Source organism: Emydura macquarii, unplaced genomic scaffold (assembly GCF_026122565.2).
Source record: "Emydura macquarii macquarii isolate MOO-44397 ecotype Brisbane River unplaced genomic scaffold, CSIRO-AGI_Emac_v2 contig_2205, whole genome shotgun sequence".
NCBI classification, from domain to species: domain Eukaryota; kingdom Metazoa; phylum Chordata; order Testudines; family Chelidae; genus Emydura; species Emydura macquarii.
The window spans coordinates 35,167,124-35,194,987 of record NW_027132342.1 but is presented as its reverse complement, the minus strand read 5'-3'; the positions used below and the strand labels follow the sequence as shown (position 1 = coordinate 35,194,987).

Here is a 27,864-nt window from a genome sequence, read left to right as displayed (position 1 = left end):
CAGCCCTATCCTGGATAACTCAGAGCAATAATAAGGTTTGTTTGCTCCTTTAAAGAGACAAAAGCACATTATAGCTTATTAATTTAACTGGGGTAAATACACCCTTCCCTGCAGAAACAGCACTGAGTATGTTTATAGTAAAAAACAAATAAAACATTTAGTAACAATAGGACATAGTTAAGTGATGCAAAGTAAAAGAAATAAAAATAGAAATGGTTGCAAGCAAGTAAAAGTGAAAATACACATTTAGATGTTTAAAACCTAATCTAGCAAGGTACAGGCTTTGTTCAAGATATTTTTCCTTACCGGTCTTCTTTCTTCCCAGCCATGGCTGACTTTCCTTCAGTCACAACCTTCCACAGAAGTACAAGATGCTGACTTCCTACATCTTCCTAGGTGAAAAATTTTTGCCTAAGCAGATTTCTCACCCATATTTAGTTCCCAGAGACTTCAAACCACCCTCCTCCTTGGTTGAAGGACTCATTTCTCTCAGCTTGCAAGAACTCTGTCCCCTTTTGTCGGTCTAGCGGTGGATGCCAGAGATGCCTTCTATTTTTGCTTATATCTTCCAAAATTCAATAACTTTGTTTGAAGAGGCAGGATGACCTCAAGTTGTTCCCATGGTCTTCCTCTCCCATTATATATATGGGGCTTCCATTGTTTTGATTCCACCATGCTTAATTTACATAGGAGACAGGTGAACAGCTGTGACATTCCCTCTTGTGAGGGAGAGACCTGTTTCTCCCTTTGTTTGGACACAGGCTGTAAGGCTTAATACCAAGGAATATCCATAATTCCTTATATAGTGTTAATAAATTTGTTTTATAATGATATGAATCACTAGTGTGTCATAGGCTTTCATAAAACACCTCACTCGATACACTTTTATAATACTGTAATATCACATACGATCAGTTGATTCAGTTACTTATCACTTGAGGTTCAAGCCCCTTGTCTTTATAGCCCTGATAAAGTTTCTCTTCTTTGCTGGAAGCTGTCTCCTCCCCCTCTTGATAGCTTAGTTTACCTGATATGTAAATGGACGTTCCTTATCTCTGCTTGACATCAGGATGGTCAGAGAAGCAAATGCACATTTGTTTGTCTAGGGGAGACCTGTTTGCCAACTCCCCCTGACATGACTGATTTAAACACATTTTAGTCGTCATTGCAGCATCTATCCAAAACTCTTAATGCATATTATGTACATATATTGCACAAGAATATTAGTGATCAGTGAGTTATTAGTTTTTTGATGACAAATTACATGACCTTTTTTAGATACAGATTATAACCACATTGAGTTGGGTGTAGAGAGTATGCCAGGCCTGAGAAGAGCTGCTGACAGAGGATAGTGAACTACAAATGGACCTCTGTGTCACAGTGTGGTACACGGTTGTCTTCATTAGTTTTGGTGGAGGGTGGGCAAGAATATTTGGAGTGTTCTGAGGTTGTGTGCAGTCTCTTAATTGCATTTCTGTACTTTTCTGAGGTTTTTTTTGTTGTTTGTTTTTAAAATTGAAACATTAAAACCCTGGGGCTGGTTTCTGAAGGAAATATTTCAGCCAAGGAAAAATGACTTGTGTTTTTTCTTCTGTTGTGTGCAGGGGATATCGAAATTCGGAACCTGTCATCTTTGTTTGTGCAGCTGAAAACTAGATTTGGTTTAAAGATTCAGTTTGCTAAAGATGGGGAGAGACTATATATACAAGTCAATACCAGCTGGAAGAGAAGAACACTAGGTCTATGTGGAACTTTTAATGGGAATTTAAGAGATGATTTTCTGTAAGTTTGCTTTATGTATGTCTGAATTGAATGTAATAACAGGTGAAGTAGTCAGATAAATCTGCTCAGTTGACAAGGTCATTTCACTAATATTTTCATATTTTAGGAAACCAACCAGTCCAAAAAAACCCCCCCAAAACCACCAACAACAAAAGTTTAATTACAAGAATCTCAGCTATTTATTTTTTAATATTAAATTGGCTCACTCAGTGTACCATGTAGTGAATATTTCTCTGTAAAGTTCCTAAGAATCAAGGTGTTTGTGTTTTTTTTATTTCCTTCAGAGGTGAGATGCATCAGTGTTACAGAGAGACAGTGTTGTCTGGTGATTAGAGAAAGGGCCTGGAAGTCAGGATTCCTGATGTGAAATTCTGGCCCCATTGAAATTAATGGCAAAACTCTGTTGAACTTCAGTGGGACCAGGATTTCACCTCTGGACTCTTATTTTTGACTCTGCAGTGTGACCTTGAGTAAGTAATTTCACCTCTCTACTTCAGTTTACCCATGTGTGTAATAGTGATTATAACTTAACTACTTCAAAGTGAAGTGGCTTAACTCACTAATGTCTGCAAAGTGTTTTGTGATGCTTGGGTGCAAGACCATATATACATGTAAATGATTATTTATTAGAGTGCAATCATAGACAATGAGCAACTAGAGATTTATCTAATATACAGAATATCTATATTGTGTTTCTCTATTTTGTATTAAAAATGTAGGCTCTTGATTTGATCAAAAGATGGTTTTAATCTGTTGCATCTTGACTGCGATTTGGATTGGTCAGATCAATGCCTGCCAAGATCATGTTTGTGGCTGTTATATTAACTAATACGCTCTGTGACAAATATACTTATCATTAGTCAAACAGAAAAAATCAATTGAGCATCTTGATTGAGTCCAACAGCATCTTCATCCTCTCCACTAGGTTTAGTGCCAGCACTGTACAAGAGGGGTTCAGAGGACAGAGATGATTCATTCCCAAAACTGAGTAAAAGCAAATATTTAACAGAAGCTAGGTTTTGTAGCATTGTTTAACTCCTTGGCGCTGGAGGTCAGATTTCCTTGCATGAGTTGGGGTTGCAGCACCAGGAAAGTAGTAAGAAGTACAGTTGATGGGATTTTGAGTCATTTCATGGCTCTCTGCTGGTCGGATGAAGTTTGCATACTCTTAACAATAAATAACATTCACTTTTCAGCAGGTGTGTGTGTGTGTGTGTGTGTGTGTGTGAGAGAGAGACTTTTTTTTACTCATTTGATTTATGGACTGAATAGGATTTAAAAAAAAAAAAAAAAAAAAGCAAAGGAAAACAGCCACTCCTTTACCATGCTGATTTATCTCTTGATCATGACATGGCAAGAAACTACCCTGATCACTGTATGCCTTCCTCCTTTTTAAGAAAGATTATCATGTCAACTGTGTATTGTATTGAACCATGCTATTCCTGGATTGAATTTCTTTTCTTTCCTTTGCATCCAAACCATCAGCACATGGCACCAAAGCCAGGAAAAATGACAGTATCCAATACTACCATCCTCCCTTGATTTCCAAACACATATTGTTGCTTGATATTTTTTTTCTTAAATTTTATTAGGGTTTAACACAACTTTAAAATAGAAGAATCCCTTAATCACAAAGGACACACTTCCCCTCTTCCCTTCTGTCCCACTTCTAATACTTTCCTGAAAATCCTTCAAACTTTATCACAATTCTTTATAGAAAGTAGATCTGTTTGACACTGAACACAAAATTAAAAGATCATTAATAACTGGCTATTTGTCAGCTTTTTTTGTTGCTTCACTGAACACATTAGTTTTAGCAGTGACCAAATTCTGCACTCACTCATGGCTCATCCAACTCTGCAATGAATGTAGCTGCATGGGGTGGAAGTGAGGTCAGACATTTCTACATTGATAAAATATTAGCTTAAAAATGAACCTGACTTTTTTTTATTTTTTGAAGGCTAAAAAAATGTGGAGACTGCTTTTTTTGGGGAGTGTTTTGAATGGTGCATTTACTTGTGTTTGAGATTCTTTGACTTGCTGAGCCTCACCTATGTGATCAGTAGAAACAACTGGACTCATTTTGATTCATTTTCTCAGAGGAAGTATCTAAGTTTATGTACACATCCACAACAGCATCTAGTGTCTGTTACTTAACTTGGGTCTTGGGCCCTGGGGTTACCTTGGCTATCACAGGCAAGAGTTTATGGTCCATGTGACTGCTCCAGCAACTTGTGAGCCAGCAATAGCGGCAGTAGTGAAGTGGGTCTGTGCAACTTTCTGAGGCAGTGAGGGAGGGGACCATTTATTCTCTTTCTCCTAAGAGACCATCCTGGACTCAGGGTGCTCAGTGGGAGCTCCATGAAAATGGAAGATGTGCCGTTCTCCAAACACAGGGGAGTAGGACATTAAACACTTCCCTATACCTCTTCCACCATATTTAGACCACATCACCTGCTTTCCTCCCATCCAGTGCACATACAGTTCAAAGATGGCTGCTATTTCATCTGCCGTTCAAGCTTTGTGAATGGATTTTTGCATGCTTCTGGCTGAAAAATAACCATTGCCTTGACATTTTACAGCCATGTGCAGTTTCACGTATGCATAGAAATTGCTCAAAGGAAAATGTCAAACATGTTACAAGCACAATTTCAGGAAAATATTATTATTTACCTTGCACATCTTCAGTAGCGATCTACAACACAATGAAAATTCTGACCATGCTATACCTTTTGCACAGCTGCGACTCCAATTTACATATCCTTTCTTGAATTGATTCTATGGTCAAGATGCCATAGAATTTTCCAGGTTTAATAGTAAACTTTTCTAAGTTTTTAATATTAAATTAAAAATAATATAATGTGAAAAAATATCAGAAGATGTTGCTGATGAGAGAAATTTTTACATTAAAAAGTTAGTGCCTTTGAATATATTGTGAAGAAAAACAGTGCACATTTTATACTTAGACCTGAACCTTGGCCTTCCTTTTTAGATCAGTTTTACAAAATGATTGATTTGCATTTAATAATAAACTTGGTCAATTATGTAACGGTTTTCTTTCTTAAGATAGACACTAACATAAACGAATCCCCATTGAAATCCACTAACGTCTTTAAGGGTAGAATTTTCAATAAGTCTCCATGTTGTCATAATTTGACTTCCTGGGTGTCAATGGTAAAGTTGACTTCAAAGGGAATCAGGCCAACACTGAATGTTTTTAAAAAATCCCACGCTAAATTTATATTCTACACTCTCAAATTGTCGTTCTTTTTGCACTGAGTTGGTTTTTTCTGGTTCAAAAGCCATACGTTGGATGCAGTGTAGCCTAGTGGATAGCATACTGGATTGGGACTCAGGAAACTTTGGTCCTATTCCCAACTGTGTCACTGGCCTGCATGGTGATCTTGTGCAAGTCACTTCACACCTCTGTGTCTCAATTTCCCCATTTGTAAAACTCGGATAATGATACTGCCCTCCTTTGTAATGCGCTTTGAGATCTACTGATGAAAAGCTCTAAATAAGAGTTAAGGGTGGTGGTTATTTGCTGGGGCAAAGCCTGACAAATGGAGGCAGGCAATCCAGAAGAATATTCAACTCTCCTATTTGTATTCTTGGTTTTAAAGATTTTTTTAAAAATGTATTATAAAGGCAGTAGAGTGGCTCTGCTGTTCCTTATTTTGATTGAGCAAATGTCCTGGCTCTGGGATGCTACTTCTGTTTCTAGAATCTATACACATTTCCAATTTCCGGGTAAGCACCTAACTTACAGAAATTTGACATTTATCTGAAAACAGAAATGTGTGTCCAATATGAAAGGTTCCGAGTCTTCATCTCTCTGGTCCTTTGCAGCATCACCATCTTCAATTCTTTGTCAAGATGATAATGACGGGTCTGATTTTGCAGAAGTGCCCAAGTGATTTAGAACCACAAATCCAATTTGGGAAGGTGGGCCTATGTCACTGAGGCCGTTCTAAAAATCACATCAGAGGTGAACAAGGTCATATGTCAACAAGAGTTTCATTGAAATTAGTGGAACTGATTTAAGAATGTTGTAAAGAATTTATAACACAGAGTTGGGTGAACATGTTATAAAATGCTTGTAATAATACAAAGAACACTGGACAGGCCTTGATTAAGTGTACTTAACTTTCCCAAATGTTTCTGTACCTATATCAGGCACACTGAACAGCCTTTAGACTTTCAAAGGTGATATTTGCCAGCTGTAAAGGAAAATGTTTTTATGAGAGGTCTGTTCATTTCATTCCCATACAGAGATACTGAAACAAAGTGCAGTGACAATGCAGTTCCACTGTGATGTGGAAACAATGGTCCATGGATGAGCGAGAGATATCTGAACAAATGCAAAGACAATATTAATAACTATTTCGTGTGAGAAGCCCATCTACCAGGCAATGCTGATCTTTTGCTTTATCTTTCCTTCTCCCTTCAGTTCTCCAGCAGGGATGATTGAAGGAACCCCACAGCTTCATGCCAATGCGTGGAAGGTTTCCTCAGCTTGTTTTGCGCCTATCAACGTCCCTGTGGTTGATCCTTGCAACATTAATCAACAAAACGGTATGATCTCACTTTGGGATTTAGATTTATTTTCAACACATTACTAGAGCAGGATTTTGTGCTCTGTGCTTCATTGTTACTTACAAATCATCTATGGGTATTAGTTTTACTTCAGTTCTAGACATATACAGTTTTTTTGTTTTGTTTTTTGTTTTTGCAAACCCTTTTCTTTGGTGTGTTTAATGTCCTTAGTATATAGACTGAAATAACCTTTGGCATATGCAAAGAGGATTACTTAATTTTAGATGTTCCTATAGATCATAAAAGGAAACATGTTTTGCAGATGTGAAGGCCATTATATCTCCTCTCTGATGAGCATGAGTACCTCACAGTGATTGTGCCTTATCCCCACGTACAATTTGGATTTAGTATTTTCAATGTTTTTGGGTATAAACTTCAAGTCCTTAATCAGACCTTACCTACCCTGCAGCCAATGGGATTGAGCCTTGAGTAAAGACAGGACTGAGCCAGATTAATCTTTAATTCTCAGGAAGTATAGTGAATCCTAAGGTGTTTTATACCTTCAGGGCTGGACAATTTTCTAGTGTTCTGCTGTTGTCTGTGGCCAATGCGAGGGGGCCAGTTTAGGACTTTTGTGTAGTGTCATCTCCACAGTTTCCCCCAAGATACCCTCTTCCTTTCCCTGACCTGCCTGAAAGATTGCCCTGCCTCCCTCTGCTGCTAAATTCCATCCCCTATCTCATACAGGAAAGCAGCCTGGGTGGATGATGCAGAGCAGCAGTCGTGGCTAGCAATGAGCGTCATCTTGTACAGCGAACGGAAGGACAGTTATGTTGATGTAGCTGGCTGGGGAGGTGGTAGCTGGAGAACAGGAAGCTTGTTATCAGAGAGCTGAGCCCTTTTGGCAGCTCTAGGAGAGAATACAGGAGGTCTTAAGATGTGGAAGGGTTTGGGAGAGATCTGGTTGGTGGCAAGAGACAGCAAAGATCTGAGTTTGCTGTGCTTTCAACCTTTACGATTGAGTTCAAAGGACATGTATGCTCATCTATAGGAATCCAAGGATCCAAGTAGAAGTGGTCCAAGTGCAGCAATAAGCCACATGTGGCCCTTCAGCATTCCTGTGGTGGGCTTGAATAGTTCTCAGCCATGCAGTTGGAATTGCCATCTGTGATCTTTGTGGCAGCTATTCTACTATGTAACAGCCAAGCATTCAGGCACCTGCTTCTCTGCTCCTGCTAATGCCATGAGTTAAAATGAACAAAAGCATGAGATGGGCTCAGCACCAAAGCAGAAATAATGCAGTGTTTTGTGCCAGATAAGATTTTCAATGGGCAGGCCAGCAAAAAGTCAGCAACTCCAGGAAGCACTGTGTGACACTTAAGAGAGAGCAGCAGTCTTGGGAAAATTGTGTCCCAGAGCTCCAATTTCTAATACATCTCAGCTCCCATGCCAAGAAAAGTTTGGCCATTGCAAACCCTCAAAACTTTCAATTACTTTCCTTGTGTTCTGGAAATATATTCTGTTTCCTTTCATATGTTTCCTTAATCTCAATATAGATTTTTATTTAGTTATGTATTTTTGTCTAAGCAAATTTCATTGCTGAAATATTTACGTTGGTTACAAATAACAGTATTTTATGGAACTTCCTTATGTAGAAGATTTATTGCACATTTGTATGAATTGGTGTGTTGATACTCTTTGCTATTTATTTTGATTGATATATTATCATGGGTACTGCCAAAAAGAAAATGTTGCCTTCCCTTAGTTGGCTATGCATCCCACTGTGATATCATCAATCAAGAACTTTTTGCTCCATGTCACCCATACATCAGTCCAGGATTATACTACCAGCTGTGCCGTTTTGATGCCTGTAAATGTGGAAGCAGCTGTTTGTGTAATGCACTTGCACACTATGCCTATATCTGTGGCAAGCATGGAATTGCTATTGATTTCAGATCTCATATTTCATACTGTGGTGAGTAACGCTTGCAAAAGAAGAAAAGTTTAAAAATGGGGAATGATCAGAAATTCTTTGAAACAGAACATATCTTTTTTTTACATCAGAGGTTAGCATCATACTTTGATATGTTTTAAACACAAACATAATGCACAGTAGATGCAGCTGCAGTACTGAGGGTGTCAGTTTTTGGAAGGAGGGGAAAGAGGTCACAGTGTGGTATGAAAGTCTATGGTGGGGCAGGGACTTGAATCCAGATCTTCCAAATCCTTGGCTAATGTCCTAATCAATGGATCATTCTTCCTCTCCCCTAGAAACCTGAGTTATTAGAAATATATTGAATATACTTTGAAACACAAAATTTTTTTAAGGTCTTTTCTTAACAAAAAGGCATTCTGAATTTAATAATTTAAAGCCTCAAAATGGGAGAAGCCAAGAAATTTCTAACACACTTGAAATCGGAGTTGGGCTGAGGTTTAGCTGAGAGACACGTGACTAAAATGCAGCACACCTCCGTGGTAATTTGAGACAGTATAACTTACTGTGTTATTTCACACTGTCATGATGTATCTCAATGTATTTATTGCAACATCATAAGATGATGATGTTTCCTCCTTAGCTCTAGTGTGCCGAAGTGGTATGCTGTATCATCAGTGCTCTTCTTTTTGCGAACACTCCTGCTTTTTCCTTTCTGCCCCGCGTGTCTGTAATGACAACTGTGTTGAAGGATGCAATTGTCCTGATGGGAAATACTTTGAAGAATCAATCAACTTTTGTGTGCCAATGTAAGTCATATTACATTATTCTGTATATACTGTTTGTGTCACTATGCAGCAAGCCTTTAAAATAGAACTTTCTTGTATCTCATTTTGTGTTCCCCTGTCTCAGACCCCATTACTGTACTTGTTATTGGCTAACGATCGTGTAATTGGTGACTGATGGCCAACGAGAGAAGTGATTTACAGATTCAGTGTCAGTAAATGCAAAGTAATGCACATTTGAGGGAAACATTTAAACTACTCGTACACCTTATAGGTTCTAAATTAACTATATCAATATTGAGAAAGAGACTTCAGTGTCTTAGTGTTTTAGACAGCTCATTGAAAACCTCTGCTCAGTGCACAGCATCAGTCAAAAATGCTAACAGAATGTTAGACTGCATAAGGAAAGGGATAGCAAATCATCAATGCTCTTGTATAAACCTCTTCTGGAATACTGGTCACCCAGTCTTAAAAAAGATACTGCAGATCTGAAGGTGGTTCAGAGAAGAGCAACAAGACTGTGCAGGGTCATGGAAAAATTCTCATATGAAGAGAGATTGAAAAGATCGAGACTGTTTACCTTAGAAAGGAATTGAATAAGAGAGGACATAATAGAAGTATATCAAATAATGACTAGTATAGAGAAGGTGGATCTTTAACTTCTGTTCTCCATGTCGCATAACACAAGCCCAAGGGGACAGTCAATTAAATTATAAGGTGGGAAGTTCACAATCAATAAAAGGAAATACCTTTTCACGCAACATGTAATTAACCATGGAATCATTGTTACAGGAAGTCATTGAGACCAGGAACGTAACAAGATTTAAAGGACTGGATATTTATATGGTTATCAAGAATATCCAGAGTTGTTACAGTTAATGACGATAACAATTTTGGAAAGGATAGCAAACCTCATTTTTCATGGTTTAAGCCAATCTCTAGCTATCAATGTGAGAGGCTGATTACCCTATAGCTGCTTTCTGCAGAGTTCTAATACCTTCTTCTGAAGTGTCTGGTTCTGGCCATTGTCCGACAGAATATTGCACCAGATGAAACTTGGGTCTGACTCAGTATGGCAATTCCTATGATTTTAACACCATTCTGTAAATCAGGTGGCATCCTGCCATATTCGTCCTGTAACCAGGAAGAAAAGCAGCTTTTTGTGAGGCTGCAACACACAGAAACAGCAAATAAGTAATTTAAAGATCATTACAGCATGTGAGTGAAATCCTGGCCCAATTAAGTTAATGGCAAAATTCCCACTGACTTCAACAAGGCCTGGATTTCACCGTTTAAGTCTTGCCTTAGGTTAAACTTGCACTGTAAATATAAATAAACAGATCAATTAGAGAATTAAAATGCATGTTTATCTTACTTGGTTAGGATTTGAAGCGTGAAATAGCCTTATGCCCTATTTCATATAGTTTTTATACCCATATGCATAAGCTTTGTTTTCACAGATCTAGCTGTCGTTGTTACTACAAAGGCAGAACCTTCCAGCCTGGGGAAATCCTGCCCACCCAGTCAGGCTCCTGGTAGGTTTTGGTATTAAGAGTTTAAACTTTGACTCTCTCAGGCTCTGATCCTGCTAGTAGAATTGTGTCTCTGTGCTTCTGGTTTTCAATACAGGATCAGGGCCTAACTGCTGCACGGTCTATGTTTATTTCATATGTTGGAAAAGGAAATCTTGAAAGAAACTGGACTTAATATATCCTTAATAAAGAGCTCTTAAACGCAAAGAAAGCAAGCTTTGGTGTTGCCAGAGTAATCATTACACGATAACCCTTGAAAACACCAAAGTCTTGTATCCACAGGAATGTGAGACACCTTTGTTCTTGTAGGTGAGAGTACTGAGTTACCAGACTAGGCCAAATTCTGAGGAAAAACATTGAAAGGGTTCCACTGAGAAAAGCCACTTTGTAAAAATGGCATAGGAGGGACATGGGGGGGGGGGGGGGATTCACCCTTAAAAGTCAAATTTGCTTAATCTTGCAAGCCCATTGTGGGATCTGAGAGACAATATGGTTTCTTTCTGGCTTGTACTCCATCTCCATAATAAAGCAACTAGAGAGTTGGTCTCCATTGCTAGCCATTCCATTGGGGATGTGTGAGCCAGTATACAATCCAGCTTGCTCTCCCACTGCTGAGTTGCTCTTGCAGTGCTCACAGCTATTAAAGAAAGATGACTAGGACTAGATCACCCTCAAATTTATTTTTCTGAAACTCTGTTTTGTTAAAAATGTCAAACTTGGTTACACTATGAGCACTGTATCCCAAGCTCTGTTTAAGAAGCACTTCACATAATCCTCTCTCATTCAACAAGGTGATGGGATTTTGTATCCCGTGGCCTGGATGAAAGAATGTTGGGGCCCTGTGCACTGTGGAAATTGAGGGGGCCCACTTTCTGTAAACTAGATGCCCCATACTTACCCCTCCCACACAGACTCACGAATGCCCCTCCCCTCCGTCCCCATCTCACACACAGCTCACACCACACAGACCCCTGAATGTCCATCCCACCCCACATATACCCCCAAAAAATCTCCACCAGCTCCCACTTATCCTTCCCAGAAACCCTGATATACATCTCATTCACTGCGGCCTTCAATGCTTCAGCCCCACTAGCCACAGCCCCCTACATTCTCCACTCATCCCCGACATTGCACCCCTAACCCTCTCAACATCCTCCATCCCCCCCAAAGTCCCCACAACTCATCCCACCACCACTCAGTATCCCCCACTCACCACAATCCCACCATGCCCCATTGTCCCCTACTTGCATAAGCCTTGCACTGAAGCCCCATAGCACTCCCCACTTATCCTATAGCCAACCAGCATCTCATCCCCAGTCCCTCACCCATCTCCCCTGGGATTTTCCTAGCCACTCCAAGGCCCTCCACTCCTGATCCTGGCTGCCCATCTCTACTTGCTTCACACTCACATGGCCCCTCAGGTTTGGTGTGGCTGCCAAACTTCAATGAGTGGTGTTGAGACCCGGCATACAGGGTCTCAGCTGATCCCTTAGTGTGGTTGCTTCTCTGCTCTGATGGAGAGGTGGCTGGGCCAAACTTCAGTGAGTGGTGGTGTGACTCAGCACACTAGGCTGCAGTGCTGCTGTGGTTTGGCTCCATTATAACAGAGGGGTGGCTGGGCCAAATTTGAGCGAGTGGCGTTTCCCTGGGGTGCTGCTTAGTTTTTTGGTTTTTTCCCCAGTTGTTTCATGTTATTTCCTGGACATGGGGGCTTGTTGTGCAAGTGCTCAGAGTGCACATTGGTTAATCTGAATCTGTATGACATTACCAATACCTTGAGACACCCCATTCCTGCATCAATATAATAAGTTAGAAATATCCACAGAATGTTGGACAGATTTTAGATTTCTGGAGTTGAATAATCATCCCACTTTTGATCTAAATTGTTTAAATTAGGTAGTAGTTTTAACTGCTCTCAGTTGTTGGCTTGCATACGCAGCAGTCATGTGATTTATTTTTTCCTGGAATAAAGATAGTTTGTTTTCTTTACACCAGCCAGTGTTTGAATGGAACAATGAAATGCACTGAAACTGCTACAACAACTGCAGGTGATTTACATTCTTGTCATCTTTAACTGTTTCACAGAAAAAATGTTTGCTGTTGAGTATTCTTTCATTTGCTTTTTGATCTTCATAAACATCTCATCAGATGATGATTCTTTCAATCGAAAGTTACTTATCTGAACCTAACAGATTTAGGAGCACAAGTCCCATTGACTTTCAATGCAACTGGTATTCCTAAGTCCCTTTTTAAATGAATTTTCTAAAAAAATTTTAAAAGCAGCTTTCATAAGACATGCCAAAATTTTCAAACATGGGTGCCAAAAATTAAGCCCCCAAATTCCATATTAGAGGAAGAAGCCTAATCTTCAGGTTGAAAGTTCAGTTGGACTTCTGATGGAATTTGTGAGTGCTCAACACCTCTGAAAAATCAAGCCACTTCAAGAAGGGCTATCCAAAGCACACTGAAGTGATTGGTAATTGACTATAGCGGGCTGTGGAGCAGGCTCTTGGTGTCTTGATGTAGATGCCTAACTTTAGGTACCAAAGTTTGAAATTTTGGATCTTAGTTAATAGAAATTTTTATTGATATAATTTCATAAAATATAAATGAAAATCCAATTTTTTCACTTTAGCTGCAGTCGAACACATACGAAATGCACTTTTGTAATTAAAAAATATACTATTTAAACTATCTTTTTAATAATCAATTGTGAACTAAAATAATTAGAAACCTTCATTGCAAAGAAACAGCTGATCTCATTCAATTTGCATTTTACATTTGAAGTTCACACATGCGCTGAAGGAAAAATCTACTATGACTGCAGATACCCGGTGCCTGGCTTACCAGCAGCTGGTGTGAACTGTGAGATCTCCTGTGCAAATCTTGCCATGAACTTCACCTGTGTGCCATCGCCACCGTGTGCAAGTGGTTGTATCTGCCCCCCAGGGTAAGTGTGAGCCAGAGTATTTAGTAGAGCCAGGGGGACAAGAATACTTTTCCTTCACAAGGACCCCTGCGGATGGTCTTTTCTTTTCTTCAGGTATTACAATGCATAAATTTCCTTCTTCAGTTTTGCTTGCAAACATTTGAAGTTATCATACTGTCATATTTCTGAGATGTAGAATAGTGACTGTCATGGTTACCAGGCTACCTGTACCTCTGACCATTTCTCTTGTCTCTGAGTGCACCCCTCACAAGTGATAGGCGTCATGGCCTTACCTTTTTCTGACTGGAATCCTGCAATTCTCCCAATCTTAGATCAGGTCCTAGGATATAGGACCCTGTGCATTGACTGTGTGTACCCTAGCCAGTCTGACTGGGTTTGGAACCTGTGGTTCTTCCCTTTGGGGGCCTATAACTGTGGGTTATGGTGACACAAAAGAGCCTTTCTAAAGCCAATATAATAAATATGTTTATTTAGCCATAGGAACAAAGCATAACAGAAGAGAGAAGGATTTTTAAAACAACAATAAAACAACATGCATATCTATCTTACCTAGAATCCTAGGCAGGCCAATCTTACTCCAGACTCCTAACCTCTGGGGGATCTGTCTGGGGAGCTCCATGAAGGGTTGATCCACAGCATCAAAGAAAATGGTTTTTGCATTGTCTCTCAAGTGTTTGCTGCAAAGTGTATATCAGGAGCCACTCCTGCCCCCCTTTCTGAGTGCATTTCCTGACAATCATGCTAGTGAATTATCTAAGCATATGGATACAGTACACATCACAGTATCCTAGTCAAGATACAGTATTAATAATTATAGGCCGTTGGAAATCTGCCACACTGACATACAGTTGATTTAAGTTGGAAGGGCCAAAGGTCCTACTGTGTAAAGTGATACGACTCTGTACCTGTTTTTAACCAACATAATCCATCTCAGATTGTGTTGGATGAAACTGTGATGATAAACATTAAATTCTTGGTTGATTTAGTAAAAGATTAGGCATTCACTTTGATACAAGGAAAATAAATTTCATACTTAGTGCATAATTAATGGTAAATTGTGTTTCTGTATTTCATTGTACTGTTCAGGCATGCAGGGGTCAATTTGCTCGTCTGGTTCCAAGCCAGATAGAATTGAATAGTTTTCTCTCAAAAATATTTGGGTTAGAAATTATTTCTGTTTTACAGCAAAAGAATGTTACTAACAGGCTTCCGATATCTAGTTTATATGGAGTAGGACTGAAAGACAGTCCTGGAGGTTACAGAGTTGTTATAGATTTGCAATTGTATGGCATTAGTGCTAATCTCAATTGATATAGCCAGTTATTAGAAGGAGATGTTGAGGAACAAGAGATAATAATGAGGTATCATGATGACACAAGGCTAATCTTTACCCCTTCATCTAATTGTGAACAATTTTGTTTAATTTTTAAAAAGGAAACCCCTTGTTAAAGACTTTCACTTTGCCATTGAGATAATAGTTTTATATCTTATGTGACCAAAGAACCCTTTAATGCCATCTGGCAAATGGGTACAAAAATATTCTGATTCTGGTTTGTACATTCTGATCTGAAATGAAAGCCGGCATCACACTGGTTATTAATATTTTTGGGAAATATATGTGCAGGTACTATGAAAAGAGTAATGTGTGTCTGTGTGTGTGTATATCTACTGAAAAGATGTCGTGAAGTCTGTACACCAGCAGAGTTGCAAAACGGGTATTCTGTCAGACAAGAAATGTGTATCCATCTGTCCGGTTGTCTAAATGTAAATTAAGTGTTGTCTTATTTACAACGGGTCCCGCACCACCTGTTTGAGCTGAATGCAGATGAAGGATGTAAGAGTTTCAGAGAGGAACTAACAGGTAGAAAAACATGGCTAGGGAAGAGAACCTTATCTTGAGATGCACTTCTAAGGTTTGCTGGGCTATATTTGGGGAATAAAGACGATACTCCATTATCCTGCTTCTAGGAAATAAAAGGACAGTGTGTTTATATTTATGAAAATGGGATCTCAGCCAAGTGAAAATGCTGAAAAGGACATTGGATGAGATAAACTTCTTTAGACTGGAGGTTAACCTATTAATTAAGTTTACTCCCTAGAAAGCATCTTATGATTTTATTTTATATGTACCTAGGTCCTATATTTGCTCTTTTCCAGTCCTTATCTATAAAAAGGGGAATAAGGACAACCCAGGGAATTATAGACCAGTCAGCTTAACTTCAGTACTTGGAAAGATAAAGAAGCAAATAATTAAGCAATCAATTTGCAAACACCTAGGAGAAAATAAGGTGATAAGTAATAGTCAACACGGATTTTTCAAGAACAAATCATGTCAAACCAACCTAATATCCTTCTTTGACAGGGTAACAAACCTAGTGGATAGAGGGGAAGCAATAGATGTGATATATGTCAACTTCAGTAAGGCTTTTGATGCTGTCTCACATGAGTTGCTTATAAACAATCTAGGGAAATATAGCTTAGGTGAACTTACTACAAGGTGGATGTACCACTGGCTGGAAAAACATAGAGAGTGGTTATCAATGGTTCATAATTGAGCTGGAAAGGCATATTGAGTGAGGTCCTAGAGGGATCTGTCCTGGGTCTGGTTCTATTCAATATCTTCATAAATTATTTGGATAATAGCATAAAGAGTACACTTAAAAAATTTGTGGATGATACCAATCTGAGAGAGGTTGCAAGTGCTTTGGAGGATAGGATTAGAATTCAAAACAACCTGGAGAAATGGTCTGAAATAAATAGGATGAAATTCATTAAGGACAAATGCAAATTACTGCACATAGGAAAGAATAATCAACTGCACAAACACAAAATGGGAAATGACTGTCTAGGAAGGAGTACTGCAGAAAAGGATCCGGTGGATCATAAACTAAATACGAGTGAACAAAGTAATACTGTTGCAAAAAATGTACACATCCTTCTTGGGATATATTAGCAGGAGTGTTGTAAGCAAGACTTAGGAAGTAATTCTTCCACTTTACTCAGCACTCATAAGGCCTTAGCTGGAATATTGTGTCTAGTTCTGGGCACCCCACTTTGGGGAAGATGTGGACATATTGGATAAAGTCTATTGGAGATCCACAAAAAGGATTAAAGGGCTAGAAGACATGACTTACAAGGAAAGATTGAAGAAATTGGGTTTGTTTAGACTGGAGAAGAGAAAACTGAGGAGGGACATAACAGTCTGCAAGTATTGAAAAAAGAGGAAGGTAATAATTAAATAGAGGAGGGTAATAAGTTTTTTTCCTTAACCAGTGAAGACAGGACCAGAAGTAAAGGGCTTAAATTGCAGCAAGAATAGGTTAGACAAACACCTGTCAGGGATGGTGTAAGTCTAGGTAATACATAGTCCTGCCTCAGTGCAGGGGACTGGACTAGATGACCTACTGAAGTCCCTTCCAGTCCTACATTTCTAGAATTCTATGATTTGTTTCCAATATCCTCACGCACTATCTGCTGAATCTCTAATCTTCAATAATAATCTTATTCTTGTTTTCACTATAAATATCTCAGTGCTGCAGTGTTAAGCAAAGGGCTGGCTGTGAGCCAAATTTTATAAGCTGTGTGTATATTGTTCCTTTGGGCACAGCGGGCTTGGTATTTCTGTGAGTAGCCAGTGTCAGGGGCTGGATATCACCGGGAAAGGCTTCAAAGGGACTCGGGAACTGGGATGCACCTGTTGTTAACCTTCAGGGCGAAGTAAGGGCTGGCATAGCCCAGAGGGGAGTGCTTGAGTGGCTAACAGGCTGGTGGTGTGAGGGAGCTAAGTACAAGCAAGACTCCTTCTCATTGGAGGCAGGGGGTAACAAGGTGACTCACAGTCCCGGGTACCCCATTACCCATCACATCTTAATAATTCAGTTGGAAAAAAAAAATACAGACTCATCCTTAATGCTGGCGATAATCCTGGGAAAATGTTACTGCATATTTTCTTTTAACTTTTAAGTGAAGGATCCTCAAACTTGTTTGAGATGTGGGTGACATTTATTTTCATTTCCACGGGCCACCTCCCCACTCAGCCACAATGGCAACTACTGCAATTGTTTCCCTAGAGCATAATATCAGGAAAGTATGTTGTATATTTTAGCTGTTCTTTAATGTAGATGAGTAAGGAGTTAGCACAATGTGACCAGCTGGCTCTCTGGACCACCAGTAAGTTTTCCAGTGACCAGCAGTGCTCTATTGACCACAGATGAAAACCTGTGCTAAACTCATGTAATCAGATTTTCACTTTGAACAATTATTTGTTTTCCATTTTGAAGGATGGCAGAGCATAAAGGGAAATGTTACGTTCCTGATAGTTGTCCATGTACCTGGAAAGATTGGGAGTATCTGTCAGGAGAAGTGATAGCTACACCTTGCTATACCTGGTAAGTGACTAGTATGTTTTACATATTTCAAAAACATCAGCGCCTAATAATAAAGTGAATTGTATACTTAATACAGCAAATTTAATAACTACATTGAAAAACAAGGTGGTGTGGGGAGGGAAATAACAAGAAAGAGAAACTGTGGGGAGGAAAACAAGAGAAAAGCTGAATGGCAAATCATGGGTGAGTAAGCTGGTAATTTGGTAGCTCAGGCTATAGCTAGCATGCTATCCTCTAGTAAAGCCTGGGGCGATGTGCAGGGTTAAGGTACTACGTAGGATGAGTGAGGATACCAGAGTCTGTCTGTAAGCCAAGACCATGAAAGAAAAAAAAAGTTCACAAAAAAATTGACAAAAATAGAATCTCCGCTAAACAGCATTCAAATATTTTTAAAATTGGAGAGAAAATACCTGGATTCCTTTCACAATTTGGCCCTCAGAATGTAAGCAACTTCAGGGCTCATTTGCCAGAAGGAATTCCCGTTAATAGTAATAGGAGAGCTCCGTGTATTGAACAAATATCGATCATGTCTCCAAAATATTTCAAAATGACGCAAGAACAGAAAAGTTATTAGCGTTCTAAGAATCTGGCTTAGGCACTGTAGAGCAGCATCATGGTGCTGGAGTTAGTCATGTTGCCAGTGCAACCCGAGGAGGCAGTGGGAATGCTCTTACATGCCATGGAATCTGGAGGGTTTTCATGTTCATTTCCTGCACATCTTTATCGAATATGTGGGTTTAAAGCCACCCATTTGCCGTTTCTGCAACACTGGCAGGCCCAAAGTATTGGGGCAGAATGAAGTACAACTCTGGGTTAACAGGGTCATGTAAGTTCTTCCCTTTCTAGGTTTTTTCACAAGTCAAAATAAAAAAGCATAAGAAAACTTCTTTGAAAAATAAGGATCTAAAATAGACCTTCTATGCAACATTATCGACTATATATCCTTTTCCTCACAGTGTTTGCCGGCGAGGGATATTCACGTGCACCAGTTATCCTTGTCCTGCTGTGTGTACAGTTTATGGGGATCGACATTATTATACTTTTGATGGATTGGAATATGATTATGTCAGTGACTGCCAAGCTTATTTAGTAAAGGTAGGAGAATTGTTCACACATTTTTTATTTCCCCTCAGCACACTCCTGTGTTTAAAAATAAAACAAACAGGACTTGCAAAGGCAGCCTCTAAATTTTTTGAATATCAATAATTGGTATATAGAAAGTGACATTAATAAAGAAGATGCAAAAGAGATGTAAGGGAAAATCTGTGACGAACTATCCTATAAATGGCTTTTTGTGAGAACTATTTTGAAGATGATGGTGGTTTTTTTTTTTTTTTTTAATATAGTTGCCAAAGTGTACATAGGTGCTCTAGGGACAAATAAAAGGCAGGGTCCCTTCTCTGCCTTCCATGATGAGGGAAGACAAATCAAAGGGATGTGTACAGACCACTCTCATCAAGCCATCTCCACCACTGGAGTTCTCATTGTGCTCCTCCACCTGTATCTTTTAGATTTAAGCTCTTTGTCTGTCTTTATTTTCTGTACTCAGCCTTGCTGAGTAAGTTGTCGGCCTTAAAACAAATACCTAACTTAATAGTAACAATAAGAGAGGGCATAGGAACAGTTTGAGATTGGTTAACCATTATTTGCATCTAGCTAGAAGTTGTTCTAAATGAACAATATAGGTAATTGCTTTGCACTATATCCTCTGTGACTCACAGAATAATAAAATGTGACAATGTCATTTCACAGTGACAGCTGTGTTGCTCTCACAGGGTGTCTACATTGCAATTAGACAACTGCTGCTGGCCCATGCTATCTTACTTGGACTAAGAGGCTGTTTGTGGTGTAAATGTTTGGGCTTGGGCTGGAGCCCTGGTATTAGGACTTTGAGAGATGGGAGGTCCCAGTGTTTGGGCTACAGCTTGAGTTTGAATGTACATTGCAATTAAACAGCCCTTAGCCTGAGCCCCAGTCTGGCACAGGAAAGCCATGGGTGTCTAACTGCCATGCAGTCACACCCAGAGGCTGTTTCCCTGTAAGAGCAGCTAGCATGGAAACTACTGAGCAGCTAGATACAGCTTTTGCATGTGTTTATTTGTTTTATGTCACACGTTGGTTTATAATATGCACTTGGCATTGTTTCTAGAGGCCTAATCCATAATGTCCCAATCAGTGGAAGTCTTTCCATTGACTTCAATGGGATCTGGGTTAGGCCCTGAATGCATAGGTCTAATTAAACTCAAGCATGCTGATTTAACAATACAGCCACAAATTCCTTTATTTTGATTGGCTGGCAACGACATACCAATGTTCCTAATAACAAGTATTTACATTACTTGCCTATTTTGTGTAAAAATACCGTTAATGACATTTCTAAACATATCCTTCTGTTACTAAAAACACACTAATTATTTCTTTTCGTGGGTGGTGGTGGTGTTTAGAAGTGAGAATCTGTTTTTGGAATTCCCACAAAGAATGTAATGTCTCGTAAAAGAATATTTTGACCCTAGTACTTTTAACTCTAATTAAAAGCACAGCTTCTCAATCCTTATTACTCAAAATAACATTTAGTAGAAACTTTACAAAATACCCATCACTGTGTGAAATAAAACAGAATTATTCAAGTTAGAACATTGTGAACTTACATTTTGGGGATTTTTGGCCTGAAGTTTTTGTCTGTTTGCAAAATGTGATTCAAAATGATGATTTACAACCCTCTTCTCCCAAAAAACCAAACCAAACAAATGAAACCACTCACAGCCAAACTCATGATCTGCATCAGGGCATCTTGTAACTAGAAATAGAAGTGATCTTATTTGTAAAACCATTTTGGTATGCATGGCCTGGAAAATTAATCACCATCTCTTAATCTGTAACTCATTCAGCCAGATAAGTACGTAGTCAAATCTTTACTAGCCTATCAAGCTGCAGGGAGCTGTGACGATCTTGCTGATCCCTCATGTTGTCCAGTCCAGTTTCAACTGCCAGGCTTCTTCATATTAAATATTTCTTTGGAAATGAACCACTGGGTTCATATGGAGTTCTAAAGTTCAAGAATGAAGCTGGCAGTCACATAATCAAGGCAAATGGCACATTGCCTGTAGTCCTTTCATCCAGTGAATGAGATGACACAAGTGATGAAAATGCTGCTTATGTAGATTTGTGATATCAGTACTAGCCTTGTTGTGTTGGAGACAGATGCAATGGTAGGCCTGCCTAGAAGCCTTTCAAGCTCTGGGTTTTTTTTTTTTTTTTCTTTTCTTTTTTTAAATTAAGATATGCTGGTTCACAATAGCTAATTTGTTCATAGTCCTTGGGTTGCACTGGACTGCTGAAGAATTTCACCAGCCCTACAGAAGCATGGTTTAGTACAAGCCAGATGCTGTATGATGACTGTTAGAATAGATAACATTGCTGTGTGTTCAATTCTTTATACAAAATGTTTAGAGGCAGCAAAGAGATTGCGTTGTTCCATAATTATGATGATTTAGCAGAAAGTTTCCATATCTCTCCCACTGAAAGGATGGGAGGTTTCCGCCTTAAATATTTATCCCTGTGGATTAGGTTAAACTGTTTTATTTCCTATTAATTAAATCCAGTTTATCTAGCTGGAACACTGGAGTATATGTGTGACAGATATTTCAACTGAATATTAAAGTATACACCTTGTCTATCATATTTAATAAACATTACATGTAATGTATATAGGTGTAATTGGCATATTACTTATGGGAGCTTGAACAAGGTGATCCAAATTCTTATCCAGCCAGGACCCAGCCTCTAATTCTGCATGCTCATTCATTTGCACACCGATAATTACCATATTTGTATGCATAAACAAGAACTTGTTTGTGCCTAGGTAATAGCTTTATATGCAGAAAGAGGCCACTTTTTGAAATTATGCTTGCTGTTCTTAATTTAGATCAATGCAGTGACCTTCTCTTCATAATTATCCTATCCATCTGTAAGCCATCTACAGTATTATTACTAGTTTTTGTATTACAGTAGTGCTCGGAAATACTAGCTGAGGTTGAAGCCCCTTTATGCTAGGTACTGTACAAACACATTATAAGAGACTGTCTCTGTCCTTAACAGCTTGCAGTCTAAATAGACAAGACAGAGAAAAGGTAGGAGGGGAAACAGAGGCACAGAGAGTTGAAGTGATTTGCCCAAGGGCATACAACAATTCAGTGGCAGAGCCAGGAGTAGAACCCCAGGCCTCTGAGGTCAGTGCCCTGTCCACTTGTCTACACTACCTCCGCTACAAAATAGTGCTCTAAAAAGTAACATTATGCTTGTTCAACAGCATATCTGACATCATAATGTCAAATGACAATTCCAGCGTGCAGGTCTTGGGGGGAAAAAGAGACTGGAAACTATTTACTTATTTATTATATTGTGGTAGTCTTCCAAAATATCATTTCCTATTTTCTGCAAGGAAAAAATTTACCACTTTAAAACATGCACATTGATTTGACTGGTTAAACAGCCTATTCTGAACCAGATTTTCAAATAGGTGAGGTGCCCACTTGCACAGCTGATTTGCACATGCATTTATATGAGTGCACATTTTGGGCACCCAATGGCAAGAGTGACTTCTTAGAAAATCTGGCTGTGCGTTTGTCATTCCAATCGTAACATATGCTCTGTAAAAGGGAAAGATGGATAGTCTGATGTTTAAAAACTATGTAATCATTTTCTCCCTCCTCTTATACAAATCTTTTTTTTCCCCCCTGAGAAATAGGTCACTTTGTTCCTGCTAGTTTATAAACTGGAGAATAATTTGGCAGCAGAATACAATAATGGGAACCGTTGCTACCTAATACTGCTGTGTTCTTTACTGACACAAGGCTGAATTCTTGAGTTTTATCCTGAATCTAATATAGTTGTTTTCTCAGTTGATAGGACAGTGAACTGTACCAGTACATTTAATTGGCTGATGTGGTTTGACTTGGCATTTAGCTTTTCTGAATCTGATGCACTGTATTTAAACCATTCACTTTATTCATATATCCTGCCATTAAAGTTTAATAAGATGCACCTGCTTGTATTGTGAAGGGGGAAAAGGAAACAAATTTAATCATTCAGTCACTTAAGATATTTTAAACCACAGGCTCAGTGTAATTACTACTAGCACTTTTTGTTTAAGATGACACCAGACAAATGAAAAGGCTTTTTATAAAAGTTACAGAAACATATTCTCTGTTGGCTAAGAAAAACATATAAAAGAATTTAATGCAGCAATTATTTTTAAATCAGGGAGTTCATTATTTCTTATTAATTAGTAACATCTTTCAAGATATTTTATTTCATGTAGTATAACATTCTGAATTTAGTGCAAGTAAAAGTTACTGCACTTGTGTGTGATTTCTTAAAGAACACGTCCATTTTTAAACCCTAACAATTTAAAATCTTCCTTAATTAACTAATTCTTTCAAAACAGAAAGTCTCTTTTCAGTGCAGATTGACTAATCTTTCTCATTTCATCATAAAACAAGTAAATTGCTCATTTTGTCAGGTCTGAATATTGATAAATTCACACCAACCAAGTGTTATAGCTAAATAGAAGATCTTTCCCTAATAGCATAGGAAAGTAAACACAGAACTATTTTTTCTAACAAACCATGTTTATTACTGTAAAATAACTAAGAGGTTGTTCAGACTAAGTGTTCTTTACGCGAATATGGGTTTCATTCCTGTCTGTTTCCTGGTACTTTTGCATTTGTTAAAATTGCCACTTGTATGGTATATATGTAGGACTCAATCTAATTAGTTCATAATTGCCTCTATGACGGCTTTCCTCTCTTGAAATTCAATTTCCACTTCGGTAGTGGCTGCACAATGCCGGTGTGTAGGCGTTTTGCAGCCCTTCAAGCCTGCCCTCTTCAAAGAAGCACAGTTCCACATTCAGTGACATAGGAGAGGTCATGTTCCTAGCTGATGAATATCAGCCAAGGAAGAATCTTGAAGAGTCTGCGTAGCCTGAAAATCAGCCTGTCCTTGAATGAGAGCTCTATTTCAATATTCAGAGCCTGTTTTCAAGCCCACTGAAGTCACTGAGAGTCTTTCAATTGCTTTCAGTGAGCTGTGGGTCAAGCTATTCTTTTATAACAATTTTTGGGTCTTATTAATGAAGCCTACAGAGATGTCCCTCTCTTTTCTAGTCTTCATCTGGGAAGCTCAATTCCCAGATAGCTTTGGCTTGTACCCATTTTACCACTTGTTCCATCCTCTTAGTGAGCAGAAGATTCCATTACAGTTGGCAATGGGTTTATGCTCTTGTTCCATTTTCTCCAGACCAATGATTTCAGACTCAATTACCTCTACGTGCCTTTCTGTCTCCACCATCTGGCTCTCCAGACCATTAAATTATACTGTGAATGAATCACTTTTGTTCTCCAACAAGGAAAGATTGCTTTCAAATTGTGCAGATTAGCATGGAGGGTTTCCAGCAATGACTGGAGCAAAGTTTCTGGTGATGAGACTGGAGTTATTGAGGAGGTGTGTTATGATTGACTGGTTGGCAAGTCATTATGGGTCCTTGCTATTCAGCAGTGACCACACAGCCTGAAGAAAGTTATTTTTTCACCATTGGTTTTTGCTGTTGGTATTACGGTTTGGCATGCAGGTGTTCTTTGGCAATCTCTAATCTAAATTTTAATAATTTGCTGGCCCTCTGAAGAGCAAGACTGTCATAAGAATGGCTAGTTGGAATTCCAATATACTACTGGCTTTTGGTGTGTCAGGTTTCACAGACTGCTAATAGCCATCATCTGTTAATATAGCACTCTCAGACATAAGGGGAAAAAACCTTGTACACCTCAGTTTTAGGGTGGTCAGAGTGTGTGTTACCATATGTGAACTCCAGGCATTGGAGTCAGGTTGATGATGTTAGTGTGGACCACATTTGATAGGCCACCTGGAGATGCTGCTTAGGGGTGACATGTGGGTGAGAGTCTGAGAACAGGTCCTGTAGGAGCAATATAGGAAAATGTTCAATTCTGAATTAAACTTCCTCAGATCCTACCTTTCTGAATCTATAAAACTAGACTTTAGTGATCTGACTGATGCAATTTGAATTTTTTTCTTATAAAAGTATGTAATGAAGTCCAGGACTTCTGGTAATTGATAATGTTTCATTGTACTCAGAAATACCTTGTATGTTACTTAGGAAAAGTAAATTTGCTATCACAATTTCACTTCTACATTTTTACCTTACATTTTGCTTTACTAAGGAACAAAGCAAAATCTTTACAGTGACAAGACAATAAGTTGCATGTAAAAATAGCTATTGATAATAAAATCACACTAACAAAAAGAATATATCACATATACTTTATAATACTGCATGCTTCCTTATAAACAAAAGTTTGAATATTTTAAACATGAAATAAATCAGTACATCCATTAACTGTGCGGTTTAGATAGCTTCTGTATCTCAAAATAATTTATACTGCTGGGGATCGTATCACTTGGAAATAGATACCCAAACATTCCCAAAACCTTCATCTAGGGAATATCACATTTTTAATTAGAAAAGGATTGTTGTAATGTAACCCAAGCAAATGCCAAATCTGATACACAAGCAGGGGAAAACTAAATAAATGAAACAAAGGAGAATCTGTTTAAAATGATAAAATCATTTATGCATTCTTTTTCTTAAAAAATGAAAAAAATTCCCTGCTATATTTCTTTGTACCTGATTGCATCATTTTTATTTGAAATTTTGATTTAATTAAAATAGAACATTCTTTTAGAAATAAACTTTGCAATGTACTGACCAGAAAAGTTTCCTTGTTGTAGTACGTCTCTGAACTGTCAATAGCGTCAGAGTCACTGAATGGTTATTGGGACTTTACACATATTTGTGCTAAAATAAAAACCCTGTACTACTATAAAAAGTCCAGAGAATAGGAAACAGGATGAAGGCTATAAAATGGAAGTCAGTTCTAAACAGGGCTTAAATTCTCATACAATATTTCCCAGAGCCCTGCCCCACCCGTCTGCCCTCTATACAGGGCTCGGGGCTTCAGCCCTGTGGGGCATGCCACAGTTTGGGACTTGTGCGGGTTTGGGGCTTCTGTCTGAGGGTCTGAAAATATTTACTGGAGTTCTGCTCCGGACAGCTCTGGTTGAATTTAAACTCTGGTTCTAAAGAAGCGTCTGAATGCATCAACAGACATCTGAAAATGGTCAAAGGGTGAGATAACAATTGGAATCATAAGCCTCTATATATAGTGTTGCCACAGCCTTCCCACACATCACCGTTACTCCCTGCTCCTGCCCTTCTACTCAATAATATTACCATTCATTATTCTTACAGTGTCATAGAGGGGCGTGATGCTTTATATATTTATCAGATTAAATCAGTGCTTTATGGAGTTTACATACAAAATCAGATTTAATGTAGATGTACGGGATGGTGAGGAAAAGGTGTATGTATGGCAGAAATGTAACAAATATGTCATATTGTTTGGCTGATATTTGGCTTGCATGTTAGTAGTTACAAATGTTATTTATTTAAAAAAAAAATTTATTAAAGGGAGTTAGTATCTGTAGAAATGTGAGCAATATCACTGCTCTGGTCTCCATTTTCCTTGCCCACTGCTCTCCTCCATGGTGAGAGCCCCCTTTTCTTCCGTATAATTTTGCCTTCCAGCTTCAGTTCTGATCTCTTCTTAACTTATTTCCCAGAACTTGTGGGACTGTGTGCATTAGTGCCATCTGGTGACTCCCAGTAACAATGCACACAAGCAGTTGGTTTAGTTTTTTGGGTGAAGCCTTTTGGGGCCATTAGCTTGGGTGCTTCAAGTAGGCAAGAAGCTAAAATTAAACAATAGTAAACAGCGTGTGTGTGTGTATGTATACAAAACCACAAAAGTATATGGGCCTTAATGTTTATGCGTAAGTGCTTTGCTGGACTGGGGACAGAACGCTCTGCATCTTGCAGGATTGAGGCGTTTGTGAATAATAGATTAGCAACAATGGTTCAGGGAGTTAAACATTAGGTGCCTGGCAGAGGGAACTCAGACCACCATACCACAATAAATAACAACAGATAATAAGCCTGGGCTTTCATGAAGCACAAAAAAGGAAAACAGCTAGGTTTGTCTATACTATGCTAGTGGCGTAAAGCGCTTTCTATTTTTTTTGCACAAAAGTGCAGTTTTCAACATTTTCAAATCGCCATATTTTATCTTTTGAGTATTATTATTATTAAAAAAGTAGTGAATTCATACAAAAATAAGTAAAATGGAACTTGATTTACCCTGTGCCATCTCCTGTCTGTCCCCAGATTCTGTAGTGAGTGCAATGGCACCACCAGAGTGCATGCTGGGGTATCACACAGAGTGGGAGCCAGTGAGTCTGGAGATTAGGATCTGGAAAAGATGGAGGGAGGGCAAACCTTTAAATCAGTTAATTACTGAGTATCCCACTAATCCTGGTTATTTGAGCATGTAGCTCTAAAGCTGATGGATTTAAATGAGGGTTTTTTTGTTGTTGTTTTCAAAAAACAACTTTCACTTCAAGTCATCATTTATTTGAGCTGAATTTTGTGAGATGAGCATAGTGTTCTCATTAGCTGGCATTTAAGAGCAGTTAAAGATTTGTGACCAGAAATAAGATGCAACATTCCCAAGCAGCATTAAAAGTTTGGGAAGTGGTGGCAATTTATTTTTCCTATCTCACAGGCATGGAATAAAGTGCAGTTGAGAAGTCTAGAAAAAGAACATTCTGAGAAGTTAAGAGTGACAATGAGTTTTTGACTGACTGCCCAGGTCGGTGACATTCTGTCTTCCGTGTTGCTTAGCAACTCCATGTTATCACAAAGAAACTGATACTAAGTTGGAACAGGCTGGATATGGTAATTTACGTGGGAAGATACTAGTTTCTCTTGCAGTAGGAAAACCATTTTATTTCTAGTTTCTATCAGCGTCACTTGGTTTCACATGAC

General features: G+C 38.7%; 1 protein-coding gene across 1 annotated transcript in view; it reads left to right on the top strand.

Moving 5' to 3' along the window:
• Positions 1–27,864, top strand: part of OTOGL (otogelin like) — a 129,191-nt gene that overhangs the window by 31,160 nt on the left and 70,167 nt on the right. Inside the window, exons 17-25 of the mRNA XM_067559109.1 lie at positions 1,605–1,782; positions 6,233–6,357; positions 8,084–8,293; positions 8,895–9,060; positions 10,497–10,571; positions 12,564–12,616; positions 13,356–13,518; positions 17,799–17,906; positions 18,863–19,001. Coding sequence (XP_067415210.1) covers positions 1,605–1,782; positions 6,233–6,357; positions 8,084–8,293; positions 8,895–9,060; positions 10,497–10,571; positions 12,564–12,616; positions 13,356–13,518; positions 17,799–17,906; positions 18,863–19,001 — 1,217 coding nt within the window. The remainder of the gene's footprint in view (positions 1–1,604; positions 1,783–6,232; positions 6,358–8,083; positions 8,294–8,894; positions 9,061–10,496; positions 10,572–12,563; positions 12,617–13,355; positions 13,519–17,798; positions 17,907–18,862; positions 19,002–27,864) is intronic.